Genomic DNA, 26,347 nt, shown 5'->3' on the forward strand with positions numbered 1-26,347 from the left:
GGCCCATCGTTGCCCTTTCCGGCCGTGCTCTGCTGGTTGGGGCAGGACGAGGCCCATAACTACGTTGCCGTCGATGGGTCGCAGCGGTTTCAGCTGTAGGTGAAATCATCGTATCTTCAACGCGACTATAAGTTCGTACATAGATAAAACAGACGAGGCTGGACCGTGCCTCCTAGCGGCAGAGACGTAGGCGGGGAGGAAGAGGCTACGCTACACTACATGCTGCGGAAACACATAAAGAGAAGAATGAAATAAAAAATAAAAAAATAGACCCAAAGAAGAGCATATACATCTGATGACTCACAGAGTGTTGGAATGAGACAAAGAGACCAAGGAGAAAGACAAATGGGAATCGCTAGCCTATCTAGTAGGAACACGCTGCAGTGCTACCTACGTACCAACCTCGCCAGCCCATCGTTAAACCCTCAGAGCGGGCGAAGGGGCCTTGCCATGTGGCCTGCCTCCCAGGCCCGAACCCTGATCTGCAAATAAATATATACTCTACATACGCATATATACACACATACAGCGTAGCGGGCTCTCGATTGGGCGCCAGACACGAGACGAAGGGGGTTGCTACCCGGGTAAGCTCCAGTGTGGGTACGGCACACACCTCTTTCTCACTTGCAGGGCATACATAACAAACACGCCGCGTTGTCAGACGTACAGGAGAGGCGGAGAGAGAGGAAAGGGAAGGGAAGGGAAGCGGTTCGTTCGAATAGAGTTTTGGCCAAGCAGAGACACGCAGACGCACCATGCATATATATAATGACGCGGATTTGATGTACGTGCTCTCGGCAGCGATACCGAGGGCCTTGCCTTGTCGCTGACGTATCCGTGCTTAGCCTATGTAGGTAAGGGTGATTTTTTTGGGTACGTACAGGGAGAGGGAGAAAAAAAACGAAAGGCAGATCACCGTCTGGGGATTGGGCGGACGCGCGCGAAGAGCAGAAAAATTAAAAAAAGAGAGGTAGGGATCCCAAACCAGGTTTCCCCTCGGTACGCCCTATCACGATACCGCATATACATCCTTTTTTTATGCACGTACGTGTTGGCCGGGGAACTTCCTCGTCGTAACTGGAGAGATTGCAGTTGAGCAAAATGTAGGAGAGATGTAAGCAAATAGTAGATACTACGACCCTACATGCTCGACCAACAGGAGTTATCGAGATCTGGAACAGGCGTAGCTCAGGCAAATCTGCGTCTCAGTCGCCTTCCTCTGGTAGCCATTAGGTAGTTTTTTATAACTCTGTAGGGTTGCACGCATTGGTTTGTTTACTCCCTACCCTATACGGCTCCAGATCCTACCCAGTCTCGCGACTCATCCGGATACGTCCATTGCGCCCACGGCATTCAGAATTCTGCTACTTCGGAAAAGTCCGTCTTGCGTCACAGCGTGAGGTTGTTTCGACTGCTGGATTTGGCTTTATTGGGATTCTCTGGTTGGACCTTTGCTGATCTGTTTGCTTTTATCCTCTAGTTTAGCCGCTTGCTATCATCCCAATTCGCTCCTCCTCAACCCCCCTTTCCTGAAATGGGAAATAATGCGATTCTGTACCGTTTCCTTTCACGACACGTCGAAATCGCCAACACCTCATTCTCTTCCCCCAATGTTTTAGACTCCATCGATCAAACCTCGCCTCCCTAGTACCTAGCGTAGTCGTAGTAATAGTAAGCTCATATGGCTTCCTAAACAAAAAATAACACCTTCCTCATATCTGTTCCTCGTTGTATACCAACTCGTATAGGACAAGACCGGTTGGGTATTTGAAGCATCCATAGTATAATGAACACAGAATAGTTTCTGCAGTCTGGTAATTCGCAATCTGTTATCGAATAAGAGACAAAAAAAAAAAAAAACCACCCGAGACGAAAACCAAACAACACCGTAACTCCTGCTTGTCTCTGACCGTAAACCCCCGAGACCTCAGATAGATATATATAAAAACCGCAAGCTCCAAAACCCAATTCCTGGCAAAACGACGGATCCGTGTATGTAGCGTGTAGATAGGACAAAGGAGAAATATGACGGAGGGGAGGCATTTGGTGCACAGATCGGTACTGGGGGCCCGTATAGCTGTGACTGGTAAAAAACAAACTGGATTCGTTTCCTGACACCTTAACCAAGTAAGCAACAATTCTGAAGCTTTTCCTTCCCGTCCGAAATGCCGGTTGCCCGAGCTATGCGAAAACTTCTAATGACCGTTTTTGTCCAATGCTCGGATGATGTATAGGACCCATATCCTCCATTACCGCAACTAGTGCGAGGAGTTAAAATTAAAATAAATATATGATAAATTATTTGCTTCTTAAAACGAAAGTAGAGCATTGAGAGGACCCTTCGAGCTAGAGGCATCGTACTTAACGATGGCTTGGATCGTGTGGTGCACTAGGTCGTGTTGCCCAGCCAGTCTCGTATGGCTCCCTCTTGTATGAAAAGTTTTGTACGGGAGTATTCGAGGTGGGTGGCCCAGTAGTCGGCGTTCCAGCCGGCTGATCCAATCGTAGAGGAGGTAACCGTGAAGTTCGAGCCATGGCCGAGGGCGTTCCGGGTTGCGATAGAGGAGCGTGGGTAGATTGTGGCATCGATGGCAAGCTAGTTTGAGGCCCGCCGTAGGATGGACCAAAATCTAGTTGAGGGTCTGTTCGGCGTCGGCGTGCCGCCCTCTCGCCCGTCACAGGATCAGTAGATCCGTAAGATGGCATCGGTAGCGAGGGTGGATTAGAGCCGAGCGGGCTTCTCTCTGCGAAAGACCCACCGCTTCTCGTCGAAATAGGACTTGGAGGTCCTTGATATGCGAACTCGCTGATCCCGGGGGTTCGGTAGACGATATCGCGCAGTCGATCTCGGTCGCTACGATACCTATCTCGCTCGCTTTCTGCCTCTTGTTGCCGTTTGAGAAGTTCACGGTTCTGGCTCTCTAGCTCCTGTATCCGCATCCCCTGTTGTAATTCCTTATCCTTTTTCCTAGCTCGGAATCGTGCGGAAGCACCCGCGTTCCGCTGTCGTTTCTCATCCGCCTGTTTTGAACCATTATACATGTCCAATGGCACGATTAGTGGTTCTCCACCGACATTCATCGCTGCATGTCCATCCATCCCCATCATACCACGAGCTCCTGAGTGGCCCTGACCTGGACCTCCAAGCACGCCTGGCCATCTCGAGTCCGCTGGGAGAGAAGATGGGAAACCTCGGTTCCCAGGAACTGCCGTTTGATACGGCGGAACTGGACCAAAAGAGTGAGGTCTAATTTGGTGACCGGGGCCACCCTGCGACTGTTGCGTTTCAGGCCCTGGGGCACTGTAATGACTGCTAGCGCTTGGGTGTGAGAGCGGGCGAGGCGGTGGTGTTGTCAACGGGGCTAGAGTAGTCGAGGGACCAACTCCAGAGTGATGGACTCTCCCGAATTGAGGAGCCAAAGGTTGGGGTCCACCAATTCGGGGAGACTGAATATGTTGCCCTGGTGTAGGAGGCTCGGCAGGATATCCTCGATTTGGCGCGGATGGACCGGGATAGTAATGGTGATGGTGAGGGGCGTTTGATGATGACATGTTGCCTGCAGCGCTGACTCGAGGTGATCTGGGGGTCAAGATTCGCCGAGTCCCTATAGAATGATGGGAATGGTGAGATTGGTGAGACTGGATGGAAGCAGGCGAGCCTCGCTCGCCTGGTGATTGTCCTAGAGGCTGACCTCCACCGGCGGCTGGATTTGCCTGCTGCTGGTTCATCATCCCATGTCCTTGGAACATGGGAGGTCGCGATGTGGTCGGACTGGACTCGAATGTGGTGCCCTGCAGATTCGGACTTTGGTGTAGAGGATGTCCACTGGATGGTCCTGATGCTACTGAGGAAGTGGTCCCAGTCGGCGATGGCTGTGTTTCTGTCGGATTCAAAATATTACGCACGCCAAAGCCCCTCTGGGGTAGAGACTGAGTCAATTCTCCATTAGTTCGGGAAATGACACTACTCTCCAAAAGCCCGTCGTTGGCTGGCAGATTGCCAGATCTTCGAGGATCGGTCAGATGCGAATTCGGTGAAGTAGTTGTGCCTGCTGGAGGAGACCTGGATATCCGAGGTGAGGCTGATCGTGACGCAGGGTCCCTCTGCGACATCTGATCCGGTTCCCCTACACGCAGGTGGTCCGGAAGACCCAGACATTGACCGCCTCTATCAGACGCGAATTGATACCGCTTGATTTCCGCTCTTTGTTCGTGGCTATCTAGTCTTGCCCCACCAGATTCGCCGTCCGCTTGCTCAATGATGCTTAGGCGATTTAGGTGAGACCCCACGTCCCCGTTGCTAATCGTGCGGGTAGACGGCTGTTGGGAGGGTTGGCGAACGTTCAGATTTTGGACCGCCACGACGACAGATTGGTCAACGGACTCTTGGTGTATGAATTACTAAGAAATGGTGAAAGTTCGTTGTCCGTTGCGCCCGTCACAAGAGTAGTTGCGCAAACAGGCAGAGTCCGAGATTTTCAAGTCGTCCTCCAGTATCCAAAGCGTATAGGCTATAATGATATATGTGACATTCGGGATAGCTCCTGGGTCTTGTTGAATGTTCGAACAATCCTGAAGCTATATGTGCGAAGTGGTCTTAATAGGTTCCTCCAGTCCGAGTCGAAGTTGTCCTCGAAAGGTCTTGTAGGAAATCCAGGTCCGGGTCAGAGGGCGTTAATCAAGGAGAAGTAAATGGCACTCGTGAAGGTTCTGGGAAATAAATCCAGACATGTGGCGGCTGGAGGAATTAGTGGCTGTATATCTGCTGTTGTCCAACGGGGACTGAGGAATAGAGAAAGGTGATTCGTAGCCAATGATGATATGCAGGAGACGGACCATTCACGACCCTGAAAGCAAGCCCTGCAATGATGAATGGCCAAATGCCCACCAACGCTAGAGCACTGGGGCCTGAATGGGCAGACAAACAGCTACAGTATGCTCGTAAGGAGATAGTGTATGCTTCTTCGGGATGGATACGTACAAGGAGGATGGTAGAAAAAGACTCGGCCAAAATAAGCGGGTAGGACTAGAGGTTGGTAGTGTCTACCGTGCTTGCGTCAATTCACCGACAGCTAAGCTATACGGATGCAGTAAGCTCAGCACTTGCCCGCTGGCGAAGTACTCCGGCGGCAGTGTGACTTTTTAGAGTGGAGGGAAGGGATGATGTCTGGATAGTCCAGGAGTAGGTTGAGAACTTGGACCAGTCGCCACGAGCAGTGCCGCGTCTATTAGACTTTCTTTTTCTCTTCTTTCCACACTCTTGGCGCGAGGAAATCCAAGCTTCCACGCCCGCTTCTTATCACCAGACACGTTAAAATCAGACAGGGCAGAAGGTATGTAGAAGGGGTGGAGCTATACATGGGGATGGGTTTGGCACGCTTGGGACGGCCAGCCGGGGTGCAGGAGGTTCAGGGGGGCCCATGTTCAGGCTCGCGTTGGTACTTAGCACCGGCAGGGCTTAGGACTTGACACCCATAGTTTGGGGGCAATATGAGCTAGGAATACCCCGTGCAGCCCGTAGTCATGTTCCTTTTTTAAGCAGTTTCAGCGAGCTGTGGGAATGATGAGGATCTCTAGACTAGGTACTCTGGCAAGGAATCTCTGTATGGCTCTTCGAACGCTCGAAGGCTTGACGAGCTGAGAAGCTAAGCAGCCCTATTGATGTCTGACACCTGCAGCTTTAGAAGACATGCGAAACATGAGGTGTCAACCGGGAACAACCCAGGAAGCTGACTGACGGAATTAACCCCAAGGCCCACTCGAGACTACGAGTATTGTAGATTGATAATGTTGATTTAACTTTTGGGACCAATACAGATACAGCCTCAGATCGTCCCGTGCAGATTCAAGGCTCTTACTTACCGACGCACTATTTAGCGGTCGCACTCGTTCCAGCCGATATGGGTGACATATACGGGACACAGGTCGGTGAGATTGGTCTACCTAGGACTTCGGTATTGCCTCTGCCAGTTTCATGAAAAATTGGAACAGCGGTGGGTGAGGGTTATCGTGGACCATAGGTGGTAGTGCCTGCTGCACGGCTCACCCAGATGTATCGTCAGCATGCTAGAAAATGGCAGAACTAGTGGTCTCTGCACCGCCAATAGGTCACGGCTCGTCACGAAGAGGATGGGTTCATTAATGGAGATCTCCGGTGGAGTCGTTCTGGTTGCTTAAGAGCTTAGAGGGCCGACTAGGTGGGCGGGTAAAGACTCCGCTTGTTCCAAACCGTTCTCTATCCAACTTTTGCTGGAAATGATCGACAAAGTTACCGTGACCACCGACCAGCCAAGAAAACGTCAGTCGGCCCCCCCAGGTCCAGAGTTGAGTTTTTAGTAAATGACCAAAGACCGGCAATAGGCGGTCACTCAAAAGAGCGAGCAAGCTTTAGCGGCATGGGCTGTACGTGTGCAATACCAGTGCCAACTGGTCAGGTATTGTTGGAACAATAGTACCCAGATTGCCAGAGTATCCTTCCTCTACGTAGTAGTCTGCTAGGACAACCAAGATCGTCTAGGAGATTGGCGGTCAGTACCGTAGCTCGTCGACCGGTGGTGACGAAGCGGAGGTCTCATTCCTGTAGCTCAGTAGACGTGCTAGACCGAGTTAGGATTAATGCCAGCCCAGCTAACAGGCTAGCAAAAGAGTGACGATAGTGTATTTATTTTATTTTATAAATATGCGAGACTAAGCAAGGCCACATCCATGATGAGATAATATGTAGATGTATGTATGTAGGTGTGTTGTATGTATGTCAGAATGAGTAGGGGGGAGAAGAGAAAAGCTAGGTTGTAAAAGGTAGGGAACAATAGCGGCATACTAGGCTAAGTATGTACAAATCGTTACTAGCGCAGGCCCACTATTCCAGCGATGTGTCGTTGTTTCTAGCTGGTCCACGCCCGCGGAAAGCGGGAAGGACCCTCCTTAACCGTCCTGTGCTTCCTAACTAGCGATATAGCTCCTACCCTATGGATCTGTGTACTACATATGTAAGTCAAACCTTAGCATACTCCTACGTAGTACATTTATTGGTATTAGTGTAGGCACGTAAAATCTGAAGGCAAGCACGGTAAAGGTAGATGGTGTATTCTATACTTCGTATACGCTTCCGTGGATGCGTAGATGTTTGTAGCGTGTACAATTGTTCAAAAGACCGGGATCGCTGACGATTGAACTAAATCACCCATTTCGATTACTACATGTACCCAGGTACTTATCGCGAAAGCTTCAAAATTCAATGTTCCATTGAACTCCTGCATCCTCCTAACTCTTCGCCGCTGACCTACATATACCCGGTCTCTCCAACCTCAGACCTACATATCCCATCATTAATTCATACATACATACTGATATTGATACAGTATATGAAAATGTATATGAGGTACACTAAGGTAGATCAATAGATCAGGTACCAACGAGCGGTCCGGTTAGCGGTTAGATTCCAGCCCAACCACGAGAGGCCATGTCTGCCATGTCTCATCGTCAATTACTATGTATGACCGAAGCCACCATGCTATGCCAGCCATGCCGGCCATGTCAGCATGACCAACAGGCCGCAGAAGGATCGCCGACACACGCAGACAGCTACTGTAGCTCCTGTTAGTCGGTCGTCTGCGGGGCGCAATGCGTTGACGCCTACTTGCTGATCTGACGAAGCAGACGAGATAAAAGAATTCGCTTTAAAAAGCTCGATATCCTAATAAAGGCATGCCAGCGGATTGGGAGCGTCTCCGTATCTGTGCATTAATTAGGCACAAGAACAACACAACATTGATGAGTTACCTGAGTTGCAACAGCTCATAGAAAAATCTGGAGCGTCACATCAACCTCCCGGACACGAGGACACCAGTTTCTCCTAGATTCAACCCCGGAACGGACTACGCTACTTTGTAGTTATTACTACTGCGTACTTATGAGTACTTGATACTTCACCAGTCTTTGCGGTAAGCCGGCCGGCAAGGGAGCCATATTTGTCACATTCAACTAGGTGGTCATGTCAGGGGTCTTTTCTTGGCATCTTGATGGATGCCCGAATACGCAAAGGCGTCACTGAAGGGAGTTCAGCATAACAAGAGGTACATATGACAAGTGCACAAGCGCCTACGCTTGCATCATTTGCATCACCGTATACCGGGACTCGGGCTCGCGGGCCACGGCATTTTTGGCCATGCATATGTGTCCTGTATCTATGATGTACGGGGACCTGCGAGTTCAGCGAATATCATGGGATAGTTCATGTTGCCGCCGTGTGATGAGGCCACCATCTGGACCCGGTCGACGTACATACATACATACACAACATACATATGGTAGCATGGCTGCATACGACTTTAACATCGGGTACGTACCTAAGCCCTGTTTGCTGCGGCCTACTATGCGGCCAAAGGAACACCACACAGATGAATCTCTCGCGCGAAATTAAAGCTTTCTGTTTGGCGGCCCGTAAGCGCAAGGATCTTTCTTCGTTGCTCTCAACCCAGCAGCCTGGATAGAAAGCCACGCCCTAAACCCTCTCCGGCCTAGTCCCGAGAGTGAAGCTGAGTGGCTTGTCCTGCGATTCCGAATCGGGCGAGACAGGGCAGTGCTTTTGAAACCTCGTGGCAACGGGAAACGTGGGTGTCCGGCCTTCGTCAATATCCGTCACGTATTATGACGAAGAGACAACCTCCAACCGGGGAAAAAGAAAGAAGAGGTGACTCGATAAGCAAGTCTGCAGATAACCATCACGATTTCACGCGATCACGCACTTCGATGGCCAATCTTTTTCGAGCCCGTCTAATCCATCGATACGTTGCATCCCCATTTCGAACCAATTTGAAGATTGATCAATCACATTGTCGTAATAGCGCTAGAGGCTCTCAATGATGACAGCGTACCAGGGAGCCGGCTTCCCCAGGGCGAAAAGGAAATAAGGCCTAGAAAATGAGAGAGACACAAGGTTGTAACTTCACATTTCGGTCGATCTTCGTCCCTGGTCTTAATTTGATTTTTTAATCTGCTGTCCCCTGGCCTTACACAGTGGTCGGAGAATATCACGGCCGCTCCGCTTTAAATGCAGGAACAAGGCCTGAGACATCGTGGCATCAGGTAATTTGCGTCTTCTATTGAGGTTATCTTGTCTCATTACACTAGGCTTCTGCAAAGAATGCTTTATTACACGTCATTTCGCCCTATCTTCAGCGATACCTTGTCGGAGTCGAGATTTACTCGAGGTACGTACTCCGTATAAGCCGGTTACGGAAGCCATAAGTACCGTACAGTACGCAAGAACGCCACTATTCGCGAACCTTGAACAGCCCACTCCTACCTAGACCTGCTTACTTCAATTATTACTAGCCGTGCTCCAGACATGGCTCCTATCATACACCACCAGCGGGAATAACGATGCCCTTGGCAGACGAGTTCGGGGTGATGAAATGATCATCGAATCCTACCAGTCATGCGGTTCCAGCCGCAACGGGTCGGATACCTACCACACAAGTGTGATGCAAAGCATACCTACCTATCGGAATCTAGTAACGACATGTTTAGTTCCTAAAACCGTACTGCCTAGGTAAGTACCAATCAGGAAATACATTCGTAGTCAGCCGATACACTCACCGTGCATAGACTCATAAACAATTGTAATATGCCTTTCAAGATATGAAGTTGCGTTGCGAGCAGCATTATTGACTATGCTAATTCATACTACGTAGATATATGGAATAATAATAATAATAATACCTCGGTACCGAGTGGTAGGTACCAACGGATTACGAAGACACCCACTAATAAGAATACAATAGCGTGGCATGCGCCCTCGCTTACGAGATGATGTTGAGAATAAAAATCAAAAGGTCATTTAAGTTACCTACCCAGCAGTCTGGGCTGGTCCCCTCTCTGCCGAGGAGTTCCGTATCTGGATCTGGAGATTGAATTGGGAGGGGGTCGTCCTCGCGTGTCCTCCCTTGGAGATTCCTCTAAGATTCTGGAAAAATGTGTCATGTATGGCATGCAGAGCATAGCTGCAGCTCATAATGGATTGGCTGCAGCCTGCAAGGCCGGGGAACAGGGATCAGAACATCACAGTACGGCTTTCATTGAAATATGGCTTCATAACCGGCTTGGCCCTAGCTCCCAGGGTTTTGCAATGTAACGTAAAAACGACTTGTCACTTTTCTCGCATATTTCCCTTCCATTCTTTAGGGACATGGGGTACGAGTTTCGCTAGTCTGACCGGTCGAAGGCTTGAAGAGCAGGAAGAGATGCAATACAGGTCCAGATGATCTCTATCCTAGGCGACATTGGCATCAGCGGTGAGCCACCAGTCTACTCCACGCAACCGGGTTTCCTCATACGCCCTTACGGAGTATCAGTACGGGAACATGTCACGACGATGTGTACCACGTAGTACTGATCGCAGCTTGCACGATTCCGCTCCCCTCGTGTCTCGTCGACACATGGCTAGCATGCCTTCTTACCCTCGAACCCCCACAGTTAAACGGCCTCTCATGTTACGGAGTACATCCAACTACGTGTACTCCCTATAATATCGTCATTATTATCGTCATCAGTGCCGATGCAGTGATACACAGATTGTCGAAGACAATCGTTACCGAACCTACTACGTACGCACGGGGATCCGTCCTCTCCTATGACTCTGAGCTATTATTACCATTATTACGAAGCCCTGGAGCTCAGACATATAATCGATCAATCACCGCCCCCCGAAAGGCCTGAATAAGGATTTGGAAGCTTTCAGCCAACCATAGTTGTGGCATCAGAGGCTAAGTGGATCCTTCTCGCGCGTCATTTATTACTTTTGGCTTCTAATAAACAGTGCCTATTACATAGCGCGCCTATCTCTTTTCCTTGTCTTCGATTTTTCTTTTTTCGCTTTCCTACGAGATGGGCAGGATGGGGTGTGTGGAACGAGATTCTGGAAGACTTACCCGCATCAGTCTATGATCATGTGGTTCGTCAGCCATGGCGGCTTTTACAGATGGCCGAGCGGAACGGCTCGAATCCACACATGCAAACATATCAACCTCTCTGTTTCAACGTCGAGTTGGTCAGTTCAGCTAAAATTGTCTTGGCTAGATCCATCGTTTCCGCCAGTCGGCAAAGTCCAGATCTCCAGAGTCTGTCGTCTTCGTGGATAATAAACGGCCGCTTGTTAGGTTCCGGATGGGGTGCATATTGCATGCACCCAACGCCTGAAGCTCTCGTGAACAGACTAGCGGACATACTGTCCCAAAATGATATCCGTTCCTTCACGATACCTACACCGACAAGGTTTTGCTCGCATACCTTGCCTCATTTTTTTTTCCTTACCTGCATCCATAATCCATTGTCCCCTCAATGAACCCCATTCCCTATCTACAACCAAATAGCTTCTTCCACGCGACCTAGTTGTCGTGGATCCTTGCGATTCGCAACAGGCGGTCACCAACCCGCAAGACGGGCCTTCTGAATGCGGATTCTACATAACTAATGACAACAACCGCTTCCCTATTCTGGGCGATTGCACCTTTTTAGAACCAGCCAGAAAAGTCTACGTGCGTAGACTGGGCCACATCGTGTGGTTGCATGTCAATTTTCTCTTTCTTTAAAGAAAAAAAATTTGCCGGCTGGGCTGCCGATTATCGCTTTCCTGCAGGCATTTATTATGACAAGTCGAATGCTTAATGTTCAGATGTCAAAAAACGAATGTTGGGTTTTCTCTACGTCTAAGTAGCGTGGATAGCGTCGGCTTCATGCAGCACAACGTTTGGAGTCGTTCGCGTGAAAGTCATCCCAAGCGAGCTGCACTCTAACCTCTTTAGACCATCTGCATCTCAACTTCATTCCGATCCCTAGTTCAAGAACGCGTCGTCTTTTTGGGTATCTACGCAGTTTTAAATATATTCATGTAGGTACATGACGTATTGGACGACGGGCCATATCCATCCGTCAAGCAGAGGAAAGGAATAGGTTGAAAGAAATAGCCGTAACGAAAGTAACTCAACACCGGCACGATTTGACCGAAAGCCCCTCGAAATTCAGATTCGTCAGATGTTTTAGGCCGTAGAGCAATTAGACGAGGAATCCGGCCTCTATTTTCGCGGCTATCAGGCCCGTGTCCCGTAAAACACGCGATGGTGTCTAAATTCTTAATATGACAAATATTTACTTTTTGCTTCCAACCGTTGTAGTTTATTCAAAAGAAGTTGGATGTTTCTCCTACCTAAGTAGTTCTCAAGGACATTGCGTTGTACAATACCTACACAGCCTTTACACTAATAGGTAGCAAATCTTCACGAACCACTATTTTTAAGGGGCAAACTAGCTACACTATTACAGATCCGAACCGAATTCCGCTGCAAACGCATCCACCGACCCGGCAGGAGCGAATCTCCAACTCCTCATTAAATTCCGAGACACGCAAATCATACAATTCTCCGTCAACCAACACGCAGCAAGCCACCCAAGCAAGGGAACCTCTATAATCCGGATCCTGAAAGTCCGAGCGCCCCAACGCAACAAGAAGATTAAGAAAAAGCAAGAGTAATACCCTCTCCTCAAAGCTTGGAAATGTCTAGCACCGCAGAGACCAACCCCTCTCTGCAGCAGTGGCGTGTGACGGAGCCGTACCTGAACCTGCACTGCGGGCTCGGCGAGGGCCCGTACTACGAGGCTGCAACGCACCACCTGCGCTTCGTCGACATCAAGAAAAAGCGCGTGCACATCGCCGACCTCTCCAAGTCCGAGCCCAAGTCCGCGGTTGAGACCATCCAGCTCAACACCCCGGTCACGGTCACAGCGGACATCGACGGAGTTGATCCTCGCGAGCGCATTGCCATCGGCGCCAAGTACGGCGTCGCGGTGCTGGACCGCCGTTCCGGAAAGTATGAGTACGTCTCACGCTTCAGCTCTGCGAGAGATGACGGTAGCGACGACGAGCGCATACGCAGCAATGATGGCGCTGTTGATCCTCACGGCCGCTTCTGGCTCGGGACCATGACCGACATCGGTCTAGACCTACGACCCGAAGGTGAGTTCTCTTTTCACTCTAGCCACTATCTATCGTGGTTTTAGTTTAGTTTCGAGCTTGCAGCCTCTTCAGTCTGGTATATATACTACGGCAGAAATTTAGGACTATTATTTCATGAACTCCCCCATTTCCCTCAAGCCTATAAAAACACATCACCTCCAACACTAGCGTTCACAGGCGCATAGCCAAGCCTAGCCGGCTACCTACCTCGCAACGGAGGGGCGGCGGGACGCCTAGCGGATCCCGCGCGCTTGCTCATTTCGCGCCTCGCGAATTATTAATTTATTTTTCCCCCTTCCACTTCCACTTCTTTCAAGGAAATATTTTCCGTCCTTTGTTTTCTAGAATCCATAAGTGGTCCCTGCATTACAACGACCGCTTAGGGCCGCCGGAAGGGGAAAGGAGCCCCGTGGACTATTGATTTCGTGTTTATTTCCGGCGGGCAACCCTGCTCCTCTCGCAATATGCCGGACCTAGCGCCCGGCAGCCGCGAACGTTTTTTTCCTCCAGCGGCCGCGCCGGGGAATTAAAAAATAAATAACTAGTTCCTGGTCGTTGTTGTCTTATATCGTTACAACGTCCGCTGCTACATTGTGCGGAAACCTGTCTACGTGGTAACGGACGTGCTAGTGCCCCTGATCCACACGGGATAGGACGTCAGAACGTAGTAGTATGGTCTAGCGTCCATATTACGATGCTATGTAAAATATATCACCTACATGACAACCCACATATACATATCATATTTCACGATAGTAGCAAAACAAAAAAGGGACAAAAGGACATGAGTGGGGTCGGATGATCTGCTAGGGCCACTACGCTGCGGAAGTCCAGCCGCGAGAAACAGCTTAGACTAGAAAGAGTTTAAAGGCCCAGACTTGGTTTACTTACGTCACATATATGTTGTAGGCTCTCTGTTCCTCTTCGACGGCCGCACGCGCGCGGCGCGCACGGTGCGGCACCCGGTCACGATCCCGAACTCGATCGGGTGGTCGCCGGACGGGCGGACGCTGTACTTCACGGACTCGGTGGCGCGCACCGTGTTCGCGCGGGACTACGACCGGGAGACCGGCGACGTGTCCGACGAGCGCGTCTTCTACCGGCACGACGGGCCGGGCGAGCCCGACGGCCACCGCGTCGACGTCGAGGGCAACCTGTGGCAGGCCGTCTACGGCGAGGGCCGCGTGCTCAAGATCTCGCCTGCGGGGAAGCTGGTCGGCGAGATCAGGCTGCCGACGAAGAACATCACATGCCCCCAGTTCGTCGGGACCGAGCTGTATATCACGACGGCGGGGATGGAGAAGGATGAGGGTACGGCTGAGGAGGTCGAGCTTAGCGGCGCGTTGTTCAAGGTCGATGTTGGTGTGAAGGGTTTGGAGCCGAACTTGTTCAAGTTGAACTAGGGTCATTAGTTCAGTACCTTGATTCTTTTTTTGGAGCAGCGATAGCATCGTTTAAAAGGACATCGAGGTTCGGCCGTTGGGTTGCTAAGATGGGAAACAGGAACCAGCATTGGACTTCATTTATACACCTACCTAGGTAACTTTCACGCTCGAGACTTACCTATGCGGTCGTTCATAGGTACACAAGGTCGACACAACCAAAATCAATAAAACGTTAGAACATTTTACTTCAGTTCTGAATTAGGTCTTCTTAGGCCTCAGCGCGTACATGCGTACGGGATACAGGTCTTCAGGGAACCCGTGCTGTAGTTCCGTCCTAACTATACTTAATCCCGCCTTCTCAAAAATCTGCCTGAACGTTTCGTCTTGTCTGATATAGAATTGTCAACCGAAACAGTCGTTGAAGATATAGTAAGGGGTACGAGTAAAACAGCACTCTTCAATATCAGGAGAAACTTACCTCGTAACACTACTATCCAGCTCATCAAACAAATCCCTCCCAGCCGTACTCAAGTTCTCCTTAACCACAATAACCCCTTTCGTCTTTCCGTCGTCGCCCACACTCAGCGCGGCGCCGCACCGCCTCAGGTACGCCGCGAGCTGCAGGTCGGTCAGGTGTCCGACGCACCACTGGTTCCACACCAGGTCGTACGTAGCGCCTTCCTCGGGGCGCCACTCCTCGAGCCCGACGTTGTAGATACGGCCGACGCCCGGCCGGCCCTCGAGCGCGGCCGTGAACTTGGCGATCGGCTCGACCACGTCGACCGTCTCGGCGACCTCCAGGAGCAGGCCTTGCGTTATGCGTCCGATCCTACGGGGCCCAACAACAACTCGCTTAGCCAACTATGCTCGTCTTTTTTTTGGGGCCCGCATATGCAAACCTGCGTTCATGACCGTTCCCAGTTTAATCCTGGGTAGGTTGGTTGCCTAGGTATAAATCCTGCTTGGGGGAGGCGTGGGGGGACGGGGGTTAAGGGCGCTTAGATCTGTGCCTTGTAGGAAGGAAGGGAGGATTCGAACGTAAAAATAGAACGGCACGTGCGGAACTGAATTGCGGATCTAAAGAAAAGGGGTTCGGAGGAGTATGTATAGAGATAACGGGGTAGAGCTAGGTATTTTCATGTATATCTAGGTAAAGAAGTAAAAAGATAGAAAATTCAATTAAATAGATAAAAACATACCCTGCACCGCCCTCAACTGCCCTCTTCACATTCTTCTGGCCCTTGGTGCGGCCAAGCCCGAGTTTGGCAAGAAAGCTCCCCGAGGTCCTTAAGTCGATGCGTGAGACGCCGGGGTAGCCGCCCAGCATGCCGTTAACGTCGGCGTCAATGCCCGACCAGTACCGGCGGCCGTCATCGGCGCTGATCAGCGAGTCCGGCACCGTAGAGGAGTTTCCAGAGCTCGACATCTCGTGTCCCATTTTCTTATTCTTTCCTTTATTAATTCTTCCGCAGTGTCATCCGCGGACTAAACGTCTAGGGAGACGAAACCAGTTGATAAGAGAAATTTTTGGTAACGTGGTCGAATATATGCCCAAAATTAGGTAGCAACGGATATTTTCATACGTTACTATGTGTTATTGGCAATCCATGGTGTATTGCAAACGGAATCAATCCGAGTCGTGTTTTTGTAATGGTGATGAGTTTCAAGAGAAAAGGGAGAGCCCTAATAGGTTTGAGGTTCTCTTGGTTATCACGTGTTTGGCGTCCTTTTTATAGTGGGAACTCTCCAGCAAGCTATCAATGTACCTACCAGTAAACACCCCTATACTTAGATCTGGTGTAACCCTACCCCCTTGAATGCGCAACTACCTAACTCCAACTTAACGTCGCAGTTCCTGACGTTTTCGATCCCGATTGCCTAATAAGGAATGTACCTACGCAAATCTAGGTACAAGCATCGTCATAGGTCATTGGATAAGGCTGAAATACCTTGTAGGAAGGTGTTTTGCATATTCAAACTCTGTAGGCAGCTTAGGTAATTATCAAGTACAGCTAACATGATCGCTAGTAGGTACATACATATAAAGGGGCAAAATCCGACCTGCCTGAAATTTTTCAAGATGCAAACAATGGATTACCAGTATTAAATTTAGTCTTGTGTATGAATTAGTTTTGTGAGTTTACCAATCGAGGAAACTATAAGTTTCGTGCTATCAACTACAATAAGTTGATTTAACATCAACCAATGGTCACCAGAGAAATATGTGTAGGTAGTTTTATCCAATTTATTGTTTGCCATCGAGTATACCAAATATCCTGTCAACTCAATTTATTCTAGATTTGGACTCATTGTGAAGTAATTAGTGGCGAGGATACCAGCCGGGCTCGTAGTGGTGGTGGTACCAGTCGTAGTCTGGCTTGTATGGTTTGTATGGCTTGTATCCCTCATCACCTCTCTTACTCTTGCCCCAACCATTACCATATCCTCCATTATATCCGCCGTAACCTCCACCATACCCGCCGTAGCCATTTCCCTCTGCTTGTGCATCTTCATCCATGTCCCGGCGGACCTTCGAATTATTAGTAATAAATTCGGAGGTTGGGGGTGGTAGTGGGTGTCAAGGTTATTCATGGCCAAGACACGCTGGGGTAATATATCTTTAAATTCAACAGCAACCCATAAATCGTGTGTGACACCGAGGGAAACATGAAAGAAGTTAATATGCATTGAAAACTTACTTTGGGGTGGTAGCCACCGTATCCACCATAGCCGCCGTAGCCATGGTGGTGGTACCAGTCTTCATTACCCTCTTGTCCGTCGGGTGATTTCTTTTCAACGTTCTAGAAACAAATTAGCTCGACGTCTTTCTAACCTATATAAAAACATTAACTAGACACTAACGTCAGAAGCCTCACGCTTGTTGACAGGTGCAACAGCTTCAAGTGAAGCTGGGGCAGCTAGGACCCCTGGGCCGACCAGTAGAGCAGCTGCTAATAGAGATTTGACTTGCATCGTTTCAAGATAGATATAAGGATAATGTAGAATGGTCCTAATGAAGATTCCCAACTCGATAATTTGATTTCGTAATGGTTCAATAAGTAATATGTTGGTGTGTTATAGAAAGAGGAAAACGAAGATTGGTTGTTGGAGGCCAAATAAGCATTCTTATACCCATTGTAGTCCTAGAGTAGAGGAGCGTGCGGTATAAGACTCGCCTCTTCGCGTCCATGGCCGAGATGTTTAAGTTCGTTATTGACGACAACGATATTCTGTCACCACGGCGTTATTCACATGTACATCGCTAAGTCCGGGACACCAATGCAGAAGGACCGTACCATTTACACCATATGACGCGACATTCATCTCAAGCTCATAGAGTTGATGATGGAATGAAGTCGATAACATCAACGGCATCTAGGGACGGTAGCCCCCGCATGTGGGACCGCCACATGGTCACATATCCCTACTCCGTACACTTAACCTGATCTTGGAGGCATCGTTTGCCGCCATCCCAACTGGGGGGATTCCCAAGAACATGGGAAGATACCAAGTCCAAGGTCGCGGGAAAGTAATAGGGGCATTCGACGGGGACGATTAATAATGCGAAACGAGGTTCGAATGATCCGTCGCATATTAAAGTTGACTAAGTCGTCGATTGAAAGCAATGTGAAATCATCACTGCTCTACCGCGAGGGAAACCCTGCGTCCAGGTAAACTCAAATATTGATTGGGATGTTCGTCCAGCTGGATCTCAGGTCACATCCAGAGAGCCGGGCTCCTCACATACATATTGTGACGTGAGTATGAGGATATAAGCTAAAGAACCGGCGAAGAGCAAGCGCGCATGACAATGAAAGTCGGCTTATAAATCACGGAATGATCTAGACTTTCCATCTTCGAGTCTCCAAGAGGCCAACTTAGCTCGAAACTTTGCTTGCCCGTTGATTCCTAATTTTTTACCGTCCACCGAGATCTCCAGCCTCGCTTCATGCCAATCACGAAGCAGTCGAATCATGTTGAAGTTTAGATCGGTGTTTTTATGAATAAGAAGAGGCTTAATGCAGTGAGCTCCCGTTAACAAGCAATGACTAATTGTAACCTAGCCAGGGATCACCTTTCGAATTGAGTCTATAAATCATTAATATATCTTTCTGAGAACAAAATACGCCACAAGGGTATCAATCCTGGCTCGAGAACGAGAAACCTGACAAGGGCATCGTCCTAACACGGCTGAAAAATACGGCGTGAGCCAACAATGACGTCTGCGCCAGAGGCAAGTCTTTTGCGTGCCAATATATCCGTCAAACCCCCATTAAATCGCCAATTTTTTGTCTTCGAGTTGCATATCTACAGGCGCTCCGTCCATCGGACGAGGAACCGTGGTGTCGGTCTTTGAATGCTTGAGACGTTGATTAGCCTATAGCACGTAGCCGTTGGCGCTGACACAATTCCATTCGCGGACACCCATTCCCTCTTCGAGCTCCACACACCACCAAAGCACTTCTTTAGCTTTGTCTGGCTGTCCACTGTCTTCATGCGCCCTAGCTAAGGCGAACCATGCGTCTGAGTAATTCCACCCTGTGCCCAATTTGGTAAGACCGGACAATAATCCATAAGCTCTATCTCTAGCAGCGAGCCGGTCAACGAGAGGCAAAGAAACGGCTTTGTAAGGAGGAGGAAGCTCATCCGCTGCAAGGCCGTTGGTTTTATGAAGAGGACTAGGTGTGTTGGACTCTAGTAAGTTACTTCCTAGACCCAAAGGTGTGGATGGCAGTGCTAGGATGTCTTCTGTTTTGTTAGGGTTGGCCTGGGACTCCTGAGGGCTAGAACTTGGTGGCATTAGATTCGTTGATTGCCCATCAGGTAGAGTGATGCTGGGAATTGCAGCAGGTGGCAAAAGCGTTTCGTTATAGATGTCAAGAAGAATGTTGGACAACCCAACCGTAGCCGACGGATGATCTGGGTAGTGCATTAAAGCTTCCTCAAAGTGATCCCTTGCTACGTCATGTGCGTTTTCGTCAAGGGCAAGATAGCCCAACTATGCCATGTTAGCGAGCGTCGTCTGAATGGATATTCGACCTTCATACCTCACTCTGCACATCACCCCAAAGTTCCTCGACGGCTTTCTTTCCGCCCCAACCAGGATCCCGCAGGGTAACAGAGCCGCTGGTGTCTTTGGCCACCTCGCTTTCTAGGTTGTCTACCAAGTTTACCGCCTCGTCGATTGCTCCCTTTGCATCGCCAAACATCTTGGCACGGCGGTAGAATGTAGCAATCATTAACCACACTTTAACGAGCACAGTTTGCCTCTGACGTTTGATTTGGTCTTTCGCAAATTGCACTACGGGTAGCGAGCTAGGCGACGAGAGCGGACTGAGACCTAGGCTATCGGAAGCAGACCCTCTGGTCGAAGAAGCGGAAGAATCAAATCGAAGTAGTCCACGGCCCTTCGAAAAAGATTGCTGCCTAGCTACGTCACCTTTGCTACTCCATGTGAAAAAGTCTGCTCGTTCCTGTGCTATTCCATCTGCCGCAGGGGTGTAGAAGTCTTCACCATCCACATTTGTTGGGGCATGGGATGCACTTGCATTGCTGGTGGTTCGCTTCGGCTGAGCGCTTGGCTCTCGCTTTCTTAAGCTGTTCCGTCTCCCCGAGTCACTACGTCGTGAGCGAACACTCGACGACCTCCTAGACCGTCGCGAATCACCAGTCTCGCCATTAACCTGTATGGTTGGGGCTGTTGTAGCGGTGGTAGAAACGCTGACAGCCGTCTGCGTAGTTTGAGGCCTCTCAGGCACGATAGTGGCTTTGCCGCTTTCTCCCGTGCCCACCCGAGCGAGGCCGCGAGGAGGGGTCTTCTCTGACCTGCTACCGAAGATACCAGTACGCATAGTTCTGATTGTACCAGCTGAGCTTTTGGGGACCTCCACCGGGGCCTTTTGAGTCGTAGCTGGTGCTCTCGGTTGGGAGTCGCTGAATAGCCTCGCGTATAGCACTAATAACTCGTGGCTTGCATTTACTGCAACCTCCGGTCCTTCTAATAGTTCTAGAAGAGCAAGTTGGGTCATTTTCACTTCAATCATCCCTTCTTTTTCAAGATCGTCCATTTCGTCGACGAGTCCCCTTGATTGGGTCTTTTCATCCCTAGCTTCCGCCTCGTTGAGGTGTTCGCTGCGGAATGTGCCTTGTAGATTTTGTGAACCGAACAGAACGGTTGGGTCATCGAACTGCTCAAATGCTCCCTCGCAGGCCCTAGCAGCCATTATAAAATCCTGTCTAGCGCTAAGGAGGAGAGCAAGGAGGTGCCACAATGGTATTAACGAGCGCTCTCGCCAGTATGAACCATGCTCAGCTTGTTCCACGGTTTTCTTATTAGACATAAGTGCCGCTTTAACAATATCGATGGCTGCGGCCAGCTCTCTTTGCTCGGCCAATAACAGACCGAGAGTGAATAGAGTTCTAACATCCGTGGGGTTCCCGTTCTCAGGCGATAGCGACTTTTGAAAGCTTCGAATGGCCTTTGCCTGATATTCTGTTCGTACAGATGCATCAAAAGTTGCTCGAGACCACTGTGCTTGTGAGACACCGATTGCCTGCCATGATAAGGCATAGACCCGGGACGATATTCTTGGATGTAGGATAACACCATCTCCGTCTTCTTCATCTAGTGTAGTGATATTATCCTGGGAATTAGGGAGTGGCGCCGGTAACTTTTGCAACATTCCTTCTAATTCAACCCCGAGACTATGCGCCTTTTCGGCAGCATCTTTGAAGCCATATTTGCAGAGAGCAGTGATCGCTTGAGAAATAATTTCCAAGACTGTCGCATCGTCATCAAGACTGGGCTCCGGATGACCGGTCTTATCAACTCGAGCCTTTCCCTTCTTGACTATCTCCAGGTAGGAATCGAAAGCATGGAAAGCTAGATCAAACTCAGCAACTGAAAGATGAACCGTAAATAGGTATCGTAATATTGCCGTAGAATGATATGTTTTCGTAGCCGCTCGGTAAAGGATATCCAAAATCCCACGACTGAGACCTTCTTTACCACCAGGCCCAAGGTCTTGTTCATGCCAGTCGCGTCCATTTAGGACGCTCCAGTTTTTCATTACCGCCGCAACGAAGTCTTCCACTTCCTGCCTTTGTTCTTCGGCTCGTGGGAAAGACGTTTCGTGGAGAAGCAATCCTTCGTAGGCTATTTCGACCTTCTTTAACTCGGCCCGAAGCTGATTATAAGCTGATGCTTCATTGGTGACATCCACGAAGCCCGTTGGAAACGGCAAGTCTTGCTGTAGGATGCCCGAGATGGCAGCGTAATATTCGTTCCACACTCTCCTTCTCGGTACGGCCCCACGAAAACCATAACCACCGACAAGAGCGGAGCCTTGGGCCTTAGAAACTTCCCAGTATTTTGCCCATGATCGAAATGGTGCCAGTGAATTAGGGTCCTCGAGAGTTTTTTCGCCTTTTTCTAGGGCCTGAGATTGCAACATGCAGAATTCGGTCAAAAACAGCTCAGCCCAAAAACGCAACTGCTTGCGACCCTTCTCGCCTGACCATACATACGACAACGAAGCCAGTGCAGATTCGAAGACAGCAAGTGCAGCAACCCTCTCATTATTCCGTGCAAGGCAATTTGCCTTCAGATATGCAGCCTTGATAGAACACACTCTTGTCCACTCTGAAATGCCAGTCGGTTGATCTTGGCCTAGTTCGTTCTCCAGATTCTGTGGTAAGCGAACAGAGGCCTCAGCATAATCGCCGACAGTCCAATGAATCCATCCAAGACAGACTTGAGCTTGATATTTGTCTTCGGTTACTGATGATCCGGCCTCAATCGCACCGAGTAACTTAGGCACGAATTGCGCGACGTCCAGGTCTGTTGGGGAGACGGCGGTAGCAGGCCTTGAGCCGGGGCGCTGCTTCTGAGAAGCTTTGATGATAGCATATTCGGTCTCGGCAGTCGTCGTTAGGCCTACAGATCAGACGGGATATTAGAAGTAGCTTTGGTAAAAGCAAGGTGGGTTAGAATCATACATAACCTATCGGTGGCATGTTTTCGGACCTTTCGTACCAATTCTGGCACATCATCCCATTTCCCATCACATCTTGCGTCTTCCAATCTTGCCAAGTATTGCGCTACCTTGCTCGATCTCTATTACGTGTTCGGTGAGTAACTACATTGGCATGATATTAGGTGGATAGGGGATACCTACACTCATCCTGAGGATTGCTCTCCTGATACGAACCTACGAACCAACGGAGGCTTATGAAGGTCTGAGCAATCGAGCTACTGATCAGTAGGGCTCTCGAATATCATCCCGGACGGGCGCGTTGAATGTTATAGAATTGTCGGTGTCATGCCAGAGCGTTGCAAGAATGGCCAGGATTAGGTTGTATTAAAAGTAAACGGTCCTAAGCGTCGTCACGCCCGCCAAATAATAAACTTCTTGGCGAAACAGGGGAAACTATGTCATGGCCTCGTTAAATACAATTCGATTCGCCTAATTCGTATAATATGTAACGACAAGGTATGGCTCCGCAGGTCCTAGATGGCCCGCGATAAATGCATAGGTCCACTAAAAAGTTAATCGATAGTGAAAAGTTCATGAAGCCTTCATTCTATTTCTCATTATAATATCTTCGGTTCCGAAAATTATCAACTCTACAATCGAGGTCTCAATTTAAGTCCTCTGGTCTCATATAAGATATGCCCTATCATCTTATACCGAGGATAACTTTCCCTAAACTTGGATACAGATCCAATTGATCACCTGAGATCTGAGAAGACTTACACGAAGTCTTTAGAGCTATAAACCGTCCAATAGGATTGCAGCACGGAAGAATCATTGGCGAAAGGTCTTCTTTATATTCCAATTCATTGACGAATTCTGAGCTGCGGAGAGCCTGGTTAGGAAGAAGTCGTCTTAAACCATGGCATTTGCCTCTCTCCCGCCCGAACTACGCAGTCTTTGCCGAAGACTGACGGCGACTAAAGTAGAACAACTTCCATCTCTGCTGCCTTCCCTTCTTAAGGATTTATTGCGTTGCCAAGAACCTCTTTCAAGACCTCAGGAGGCGAAGACTTCTGAGAGCTCTTCCGAATCAACTGTGCTCGTACACAAGTTGAAGACACAAATATCTGCGCTATTGAATAGCAGAAATGTCCAAGGCCGCTTTGTTGGAGTTGCACTAGTAAAATGTGTAATAGAGACTGGCGGCTGGGAATGTCTTCGGACATCTGAGTTGTGGGTCCGCGGAATATTATCTATCCTTCAGGTAAGGTCCTTATCTTATAATGCTATTAGAAACATTACTCATGGAAAGTAGAGAAAAGATCCTGCCGTTGTTAAGGATCTGTGTATTGTAACCCTGGTCAAGATATACACCTTAATGCATGCGTATCCGACTTTGGTACGAGAGATCGTCACACCAACCCTTCCTACATTTGCGACGGCTTGTCTTCAGGTTTTAAAACCACCTGCATCTAGCAAAGCTGCCAAGATACCTAACAGTCTCGTCGAGCACATCTTCGAGGCTTTTTCTACGATAATCCCGTTGTATCCAACTACTTTGCGCCAGTTTGCGTCTAAATTCAGAGTTGAGACACGGCCATATATTGCGCCGACCATCTCAGATGGCACAATAACACCCGCATCTTTGCAGGCAAGTAGTCGACGTCTGGCAATAAGACTACATATGACGGCTGTGAAGGGTGGCGACTCGTCTGAATGGGCGAAGCATCTGGATGGACTCATCAAGACGTTCCATTCTACAGCTGACCAAGTCTTCCGAGCCGTCCAAGAGAGTTGGGAGCCAACGTCTGGTCACGTACTCGGTTCCGTGCTTCAACAGGCAGCCTTTGATAATGAACCTCAAGGTGGTAGTACCAACTTAGAGCAGTTGCCATTGTGGGTTGGCATCTACGCGGGTAGTGAAAGGATGATTGCCTTACTGGATTTCGTTGGGGAGTACCTTCGCTGCCGCACCAAAACAGCCGTTACTATCCCAGTCAGTTCAATTGTTGATATCATTACACGAATATCTTCAATCTTACCACCAAGTCAAGGGGGGGAGAAGTCAACGTCGATTCAAATGAATCCGGCTGTTGGTAGAGAAGAGAAAGACGAATTATGGACGGTATTTTCGGACATTCAGCTTGCGGCAATAAATTTATTGCATACCGTGGCACGGCGTTTAGGAAGAAATTTTATGCCAGTAGCTCAGGAATCACTTGAGCAGCTCATTCGAATGTTTGAATCAAGCTATCGTCTACCTGAAATTCGAAAAGCGACATTCCTCTTCACAAAAGACATACTTCAGCTCTGCGGACCAACGATGGCAAAACTTGCCGTTGAGAGCATAAGTCTCGTCGCCAAAGCGTGCTGTCGTGACCTCTTAGGATCCGCAGGTCATCTCAAGCGTCCTAGACAACCAGCTTCTGCTGCTCAGGTCGGCCAAAAACAAAAATCCATCAGCCAGAATGCAGACGCGTTCCTCAGTACCAAAGCTGAAGATGAGTCTATTTCAACTACCCTAAGCGCAGACCACATTTCCGCAGCAGCTGAGCTCTTGACCACTCTTTTTAGCCATGTGCCGCAGCAGCATCTTCCTTCCTCCCTTCGAGCCCAAATGCTCAGAACGGCCATCCTATGTCAGAACAGAGATGCGCAGGTAGCGAGCGTGCTACATCCAGCACGAGACAAAAGCGGGCGGACACCGCAGGTCATATTACCCTATCTCGTTCAGCAATTTCCTCGCGACGAGAGCGTAGAAATCCTACGTTTCAATTTCCGACCTATGGCAACCGGATCCAGAAACGATTTTATGGATGTGGACGATACGTCTGCCGCAGATGACCCGGAGGAGCAACCCCCAAGCAATGGTCCGTCATTCAATCAGCCATTCGCCTCTCGGTTCACGGGGTTCCACGAGTTTCCAGGCTCCAATGCTTCCGAGGCACCCCGAAGTCATTCTCCCCCGCGAGCTATCGAGACAGCAGTAAAGGCCCCCAACCCGTTCGTTCCCAAGCCCTCATCAGAATTAGCCACCGTATCCGAGGAGGAACACGCTGCTACTTCCACGGTTCAACCGTCGCCGCCGATATTACCTTTAAAACGAAAGAACGAGAGCGAGGATATTGCCGCGTCAAAACGAATCGAGATCAGCAAAGCGACAGCTATCAGCGCCCCAGTGCCTACCGCGCACAGCCACGCTGCTCCCGCGGCAAGCAGCGCCGCAGCCGCAGCCCCTAACGCGGACGACGAGGATAGCGATGACGAGAGCGTCCACCTAAACATGGACCTTGATTCAGACGAGGATTTAGATGACGACGACGGAGAAGAGATTTAGGGGGGGTCCGGCGAATAGGAGTTCGAACCGATAATTTGCGCATGCGGCGTCGCATTCGATAACTTGGCGAGCCCGCCGCCTTGTTCCGGATAAATAGATCTCACACCTGGAAAGGGGGACTACGATATGTCGTTGGAGAGAAACTTGGCCAGACGTTAATTGAATAATTGCCCTATCGCGCAGATGCAAGGCACGTAGGTCGTTTCGATGTAAATATATATATTGCACAAGGAGTGACCGCGTAAGCTGTCGTATATTTAACTTCGTGGGGGTTCCGTGGATATGTAAGGGGTACGTCACGCGAGCAGCTTGGAAGGCGGAATGGAGTCTCGACTCCGTTGTTTATTTCGAGATAGGCGCTTCCTAGGAGTTTTATGTGCGAATATATTGTGTTAGCCAGGCTTTCAGAGCTTTGAAGCTTGAAATGTGTGATATCTCATGAGATATACTCTATCTAAACGAATTCGCGGTGAGCTAATTGTTGACCTAGATCATTCGGTAGACTGAATATGAGCGCCCAACCACTCAGAATCAGGATACATTATATAATATAGTGCAAGACGGGCCGGGCAGCCTTCGATGCTTGATTTGCGCAGTTGTTTGGTACGGATACCAAGATGTCTCCCAAGACCACAAT

At 49.4% G+C, this 26,347-nt stretch overlaps 6 protein-coding genes across 6 annotated transcripts; 2 read left to right on the top strand and 4 right to left on the bottom strand.

Moving 5' to 3' along the window:
• Nucleotides 1-2,202: 2,202 nt before the first annotated feature.
• On the bottom strand, nucleotides 2,203-4,489 carry F4807DRAFT_305502 (uncharacterized protein). The gene has a single exon (XM_047994984.1). It carries the CDS (start codon nucleotides 4,111-4,113, stop codon nucleotides 2,362-2,364), a length of 1,752 nt encoding a protein of 583 aa, XP_047857467.1. The 5' UTR covers nucleotides 4,114-4,489; the 3' UTR covers nucleotides 2,203-2,361.
• Nucleotides 4,490-12,168: 7,679 nt separating this feature from the next.
• On the top strand, nucleotides 12,169-14,637 carry F4807DRAFT_412186 (uncharacterized protein). Its single transcript, XM_047996766.1, has 2 exons — nucleotides 12,169-13,012; nucleotides 13,922-14,637. The coding sequence occupies exons 1-2, from the start codon at nucleotides 12,553-12,555 to the stop codon at nucleotides 14,413-14,415; spliced, it is 954 nt and encodes a 317-aa protein (XP_047857468.1). The 5' UTR covers nucleotides 12,169-12,552; the 3' UTR covers nucleotides 14,416-14,637.
• On the bottom strand, nucleotides 14,638-16,168 carry F4807DRAFT_412189 (alpha-N-methyltransferase NTM1). The gene is made up of 3 exons (XM_047996767.1): nucleotides 15,597-16,168; nucleotides 14,876-15,226; nucleotides 14,638-14,785 (listed from the first exon to the last, which is right to left on the bottom strand). Exons 1-3 carry the CDS (start codon nucleotides 15,833-15,835, stop codon nucleotides 14,656-14,658), a joined length of 720 nt encoding a protein of 239 aa, XP_047857469.1. The 5' UTR covers nucleotides 15,836-16,168; the 3' UTR covers nucleotides 14,638-14,655.
• A 460-nt stretch (nucleotides 16,169-16,628) lies between these two features.
• F4807DRAFT_305618 (uncharacterized protein) lies at nucleotides 16,629-17,477 on the bottom strand. The gene is made up of 3 exons (XM_047994985.1): nucleotides 17,260-17,477; nucleotides 17,097-17,198; nucleotides 16,629-16,927 (listed from the first exon to the last, which is right to left on the bottom strand). The coding sequence occupies exons 1-3, from the start codon at nucleotides 17,368-17,370 to the stop codon at nucleotides 16,718-16,720; spliced, it is 423 nt and encodes a 140-aa protein (XP_047857470.1). The 5' UTR covers nucleotides 17,371-17,477; the 3' UTR covers nucleotides 16,629-16,717.
• A 796-nt stretch (nucleotides 17,478-18,273) lies between these two features.
• Nucleotides 18,274-22,779, bottom strand: F4807DRAFT_305628 (TPR-like protein). The gene is made up of 4 exons (XM_047994986.1): nucleotides 22,575-22,779; nucleotides 22,396-22,513; nucleotides 19,446-22,333; nucleotides 18,274-19,396 (listed from the first exon to the last, which is right to left on the bottom strand). Exons 1-4 carry the CDS (start codon nucleotides 22,578-22,580, stop codon nucleotides 18,776-18,778), a joined length of 3,633 nt encoding a protein of 1,210 aa, XP_047857471.1. The 5' UTR covers nucleotides 22,581-22,779; the 3' UTR covers nucleotides 18,274-18,775.
• Nucleotides 22,780-23,194: 415 nt separating this feature from the next.
• Nucleotides 23,195-25,956, top strand: F4807DRAFT_305639 (uncharacterized protein). The gene is made up of 2 exons (XM_047994987.1): nucleotides 23,195-23,637; nucleotides 23,689-25,956. Exons 1-2 carry the CDS (start codon nucleotides 23,293-23,295, stop codon nucleotides 25,708-25,710), a joined length of 2,367 nt encoding a protein of 788 aa, XP_047857472.1. The 5' UTR covers nucleotides 23,195-23,292; the 3' UTR covers nucleotides 25,711-25,956.
• The last annotated feature ends 391 nt before the right edge of the window (nucleotides 25,957-26,347 follow it).

This window comes from Annulohypoxylon truncatum, assembly GCF_022578515.1.
Source record: "Annulohypoxylon truncatum strain CBS 140777 unplaced genomic scaffold F4807scaffold_5, whole genome shotgun sequence".
Taxonomy (NCBI): Eukaryota; Fungi; Ascomycota; class Sordariomycetes; order Xylariales; family Hypoxylaceae; genus Annulohypoxylon; species Annulohypoxylon truncatum.